Source organism: Lygodium microphyllum, chromosome 16 (genome assembly GCF_053477565.2).
Source record: "Lygodium microphyllum isolate KBCC chromosome 16, Lygodium_microphyllum_v1.1.10, whole genome shotgun sequence".
Taxonomy (NCBI): Eukaryota; Viridiplantae; Streptophyta; class Polypodiopsida; order Schizaeales; family Lygodiaceae; genus Lygodium; species Lygodium microphyllum.
In genome coordinates, this window is record NC_141150.1 from 42,291,192 (window position 1) to 42,296,353 (window position 5,162).

The 5,162-nt window shown below is 49.4% G+C and overlaps 1 protein-coding gene across 1 annotated transcript; it reads left to right on the forward strand.

Annotated features, from left to right (window-relative positions):
• Positions 1–910: 910 nt before the first annotated feature.
• Positions 911–4,891, forward strand: LOC148022743 (isocitrate lyase 1-like). The gene is made up of 4 exons (XM_087695656.1): positions 911–1,407; positions 1,514–2,591; positions 3,452–3,985; positions 4,466–4,891. Exons 1-4 carry the CDS (start codon positions 1,396–1,398, stop codon positions 4,576–4,578), a joined length of 1,737 nt encoding a protein of 578 aa, XP_087551782.1. The 5' UTR covers positions 911–1,395; the 3' UTR covers positions 4,579–4,891.
• The last annotated feature ends 271 nt before the right edge of the window (positions 4,892–5,162 follow it).

A 5,162-nucleotide genomic window follows, 5' to 3' on the forward strand; every position in this document is an offset into this window, starting at 1 on the left:
GTCAACATTCACACACACGCACATACACACACAATAAAGCACGTAAGACATCATTATAGGAAGGTGTAATAAAACTATCATAAACCAAATGTTTTCTCAAACAAGGAAATTTTTTTCACAAATAAGACTAAATGAGAGACCAATTTTGAGGTGAACTCTACCAAAAAGAGATAAAGTCCTTGACAATCCATATTGTACCACCAAACCATGCATTTACCCTTTTCATATGCTTATAAATCATGTGCCAATTGCATTTTTTCCTTTTCAGTCCATTTGTAAGTAAGTAACTATGATGTTTATGCTAGGGAATATGAAGTGCTATAAAAATTGAGCTTTCATGGAGACTCTAAAATCACCTCTAATTATGACATCATCATCTATGCACCAAGTGCTAATGACATCTCTTTCTCTTGCACATAATTCTCAAAAGAGGAAAATTTTAGGACTATTTAATTTACTTCCATGGACATTCCATTTCTTTCTTCCATACTTGTTGATGTCCTCTCACAATACTTGGTACTATAATCTCAAGCAATGTTACAATTTGGTACTCTATTAACTTGAATTGTCCCTTTTCCTCCACATGTGACCCCTATTAAGTTACACAAGCACATTGTCAATAGATTTAACTTGAGAGTGATGAAAAAAAAACACACACACACATCTATGTGTTTTGGTATGTAATTGCATATGTGTATGTGTGTTTGTTCGCAGCCGTGTTGCGTGCATGTCTCTATGTATTGGTGTGCTTCTAGGTGTATGCTTGTTAATGTGGGAAATTTAAACAAGATTGCTGCTTCAACCAGATAATGATTGCACGCAAGTCCCAGCAAAGCGGGTAACCGGTTGGAAGGATGACATCATATATGACTGGAGGGGACTGGATTGGAATCTCCTCCTCTCTCGGAATACCTCGTTGGAACGGAACGATTTTTGGATAAGAGTGACGAATAGGAAGGCGAGGTTGGCGGATGATCATCGATGGTCGATAATTATGATCTAATCAGCTTGCATGGAAGGGATCCGTGCTTTCTCAGGTGTCTTGTCGCAGGTATATAAGCAGGGCAGACTCAGCGGGTCTTTGTCATCAGCTCGCCATTTTCTAGTAAATTCTTGCAGATTAGCAGCTGGCAAGGAATGAGGAGTTCACGTGCCCTGTGCGACGATTGAGGGCCAACTGTCTCACCTACAAGCGCTAGCCTTTGCTCTGACTGGACGTTTTCAGACGTAATATTGGATAGACTAGTATCAAGGCGGGTGCGTCTTTGCATTCTGAGCATTTTTCACCCATAAGTCGTGTTGATGAGAGTTTACTAGGGCTAGTAGGGGCACTGCTTCTTCGGATTAGTTAACCGGAGCCACCTGCGTATCGATACGTCGTCAAACAACGGTGTGATGCAATCTAAGGTATAATTATAGATCGGATGATAATTAGTTAGTGCTCGTACAGTGCGCTGCACATGAGCTGGTAGGGGCTGATTAGGTCCTTATAATCGATTGTCCCTTACTGCAGATGGCCGGCGGCGCGGTGGACAAGGAGATGGCGGAGTTCGAGGCAGAGGTGGAGGAGATGGAGGCGTGGTGGAAGAGTGACCGGTTCCGGCTGACCGCGCGGCCCTACAAGGCCCGGGACGTGGTGCGCCTGCGCGGGACGCTGCGGCAGAGCTACGCATCGGACGCCACGGCCAAGAAGCTGTGGGGGATCCTCAAGGGGCACCAGGCGAGGGGCACGTGCTCGCGCACGTTCGGGTGCCTGGACCCGGTCCAGGTTGCGCAGATGAGTAAGTACCTGGACACCATCTACATCTCGGGCTGGCAGTGCTCGTCGACCCACACCTCCACCAACGAGCCGGGCCCCGACCTGGCCGACTACCCCTACGACACTGTCCCCAACAAGGCCGAGCACCTCTTCTTCGCGCAGCTCTTCCATGACCGCAAGCAGCGGGAGGCCCGCGCCGCCATGACGCCCGATGAGCGTGCCCGGACTCCCTTCGTCGACTACCTCCGCCCGCTCATCGCTGACGGCGACACGGGCTTCGGCGGCGCCACCGCCACGGCCAAGGTATGCAAGCTCTTCGTCGAGCGCGGCGCCGCCGGCGTCCACATCGAGGACCAGGCCTCCGTCACCAAGAAGTGCGGCCACATGTCTGGCAAGGTCCTCGTCGCCACCTCCGAGCACATCAGCCGCCTAGTGGCCGCCCGCCTGCAGTTCGACCTCATGGGCGTCGAGACCGTCCTCGTCGCCCGCACCGACGCCGAAGCTGCCACGCTCCTGCAGAGCAACATCGACAAGCGGGACCATCCCTTCATCTTGGGCGTGACCAACCCAGAGCTCCAGGGAAAGCACCTGGCGATCCTGCTCCACGAGGCCATGGCCGCTGGGAAGTCCGGCCCCGAGCTGCAGGCCGTGGAGGACGCCTGGATGCGCAGTGCGAACCTGAGGCTGTTCAAGGACGCCGTGGCCGACGTCATCCGGATGCTGCCCACCATCTCCGAGGCAGAGAAGAAGCGCCGTCTGGATGTCTGGTTCGGTAGGGTGGATGCGGTCTCACATTACGAGGCCAGGACGCTGGCGGAGCAGCTGGGGGCAGGTAAGCAAACACCTAGTGTTCCTAATATCACTGCGCCCCTCCAATTCACGCTTGCTAGGTATAACTAGCTTATTATGAATAGGGATTAGTTTGTAGAAAGCGTCCCCACTACAAGTCTAGGAATGAGGTGCAATAGCCTGGGAAGTGTTTGGCTTGTTCTAGTTGGGGGACGCTTGCTATCCCGTAGTCTGCTGTCCAGGGAGGTATGGGCATGAAAAATTTGCTTGCTTCTTTGCTCACTACGTAATCATTTATTTCAAGGAGCGACTCGTCAGTGATCATTTCCTTGGTCGCCTTGTTATGCCCTATCGATTCTTTACTTCTTTAATTCTGTCATGCTTGAAGAACAAAGTGATCTTAGCGATGTCTTCAGCTAGAAGCATTGGCCTAATGCCTTGATGCATATCCTTTATATGCTGTAATTCCTCATTATCAATGGAAATTTCTCCACGCATTTCAAAAAAATAGCGATAGCGATCATACAGTGCGTTGCAGATAGTTGAGACTATGATATTAATTAACACCATAAGCTTCGTAGAATATGATAAGACTTTCTCTCACAATATGCCAAAGAGACATGGCATGACAATAGAAAATGACTGATTTTCACTAACAGCACTTTGTTAGAGCCGAAACCAAAACATTTTACACCTTGGGAATTCACGAAGTGCCTTGGGAGATTTTGCAGGTTTTTCAATCATGTATCACATTTGACTACTGACACTGAAGTGACCAAAATTTTCGAGATTTGAAGACTTGTTTTTTTCAAGGTTTCTTTGTCAAATAGTTTTTAATCTAAGAAATCGTTTTGACATCCAGCTAATAATATTTGTTTGTTGGAAAACTTTGTGGTACGACAGTCAACGTGTTCTGGGATTGGGACCTGCCGCGCACCCGCGAGGGCTTCTACCGCTTCCAGGGTGGGATCGCAGCCGCGATCGCGCGCGGGATCTCCTTCGCGCCCCACGCGGACATGCTGTGGATGGAGTCGGCGGGGCCGCACTACGACCAGGCCCGGGACTTCGCGCTGGGGGTGAAGGAGCGCCACCCCGACATCCTCCTAGCCTATAACCTCTCGCCCTCCTTCAACTGGGACGCGGCGGGCATGAGCGAGGCGCAGATGCAGAGCTTCATACCGGACCTGGCCAGACTCGGGTACGTGTGGCAGTTCATCACGCTCGGGGGCTTCCATGCCAACTCGCTGGTGGTAGACACCTTCGCCCGGGACTTCGTGGAGCGAGGCATGCTGGCCTACGTGGAGGGCATCCAGCGCCAGGAGAGGCAGCGCGGCATCGAGACCCTCGCCCACCAGAAGTGGTCTGGTGCCAACTACTTCGACCACTTCCTCAAGACCGTCCAGGGGGGCTTCTCTGCAACCGCCGCCATGGACAAGGGTAATCATCTTTCATACTCTCAATTATTCTATCAGTATTCATATCCTATTGCTTATGCCCTGTATGATAGCTACTCTGATGGATTATCGTTAGAAGTTTTCGACTAATTCCCATTATTCTTCTCACCTTGTTGTGGGCTTTTGGGAAGAAGACACCCTATACCCCCAGACCTAGCAGCTAGCGAAGTGCAGTTGGGGCCAGGGGACTGGACTGCCGGATCGGGTGGGGACCATGCCCTCAACTGCACCTCGCTAAGTATGGAATGGATCCTTAGCAAATGCTCGGGTGGGGACTAGCTATCCCCTGCCCTCAACTGCACCTCGCGAAGTATGGAGTGGGTCCTTAGCAAACGCTCCGGATGAAGGGAATGACAATATATAGTCTTCACGCTGCCATGACAATTGTGATTGTCCTATAATTGAAGTATCGTACCTGTTGTGCTCGATCTAATTTGCTTCCCCGACTGCCTTCTATGTGTAGGTGTCACGGAGGAGCAGTTCAGAGACACTAGCAGCAGCTTCGATACATCGGGTAGTGGTGCAGGTGGCACAGGCACCGACGGAGTCTACGTAGCGGCCAGGGCGAAGCTTTGAAGATTAACGACTTGCTAAAGCTGCCCGCCTCTTCATGCTTCTCTGAAATTTTTCTCAATCTGTTTGTTCGCTTATCAAATCATAAGCTGTGTCGTTATTAAATGTGATGAGACCTACTTGCGTTGGTCTATCTCAATCAATCTGTTTGTTCGCTTATCAAATCATAAGCTGTGTCGTTATTAAATGTGATGAGACCTACTTGCGTTGGTCTATCTCAATCAATCTGTTTGTTCGCTTATCAAATCATAAGCTGTGTCGTTATTAAATGTGATGAGACCTACTTGCGTTGGTCTATCTCAATAAATTCGAAGGTTTGCGCAAGTGTTTCCTTTTCTCCCTATATTGGACAAACGATTCATGGATCCAAATTTCGCAATTTGCAGCTTAATCTTACATAGTTACATCTTTTCTTGGTTATTACGTCCAACCTCTTAAAGAATAGCTCGAGAGGGAGCGAGCCTGGTCATCGACGGAAGGACAATAATAATTTGTTTAAAACTTTGGGGATCTCAAATTTTGAGTGTGTGTGTGTGTGAGTGAGGTAAGTGAGTGTGTGTGTGTCAATGAGTGTGTTTTGGATGGGG

What these genes read in the sequence shown, in the direction of transcription:
- LOC148022743 (XM_087695656.1), top strand. An exon ending in GGCGGAGCAGCTGGGGGCAG is followed by an intron (nt 2,592 to 3,451) that starts GTAAGCAAACAC and finishes GTGGTACGACAG; the next exon opens with TCAACGTGTTCTGGGATTGG. An exon ending in AACCGCCGCCATGGACAAGG is followed by an intron (nt 3,986 to 4,465) that starts GTAATCATCTTT and finishes TTCTATGTGTAG; the next exon opens with GTGTCACGGAGGAGCAGTTC.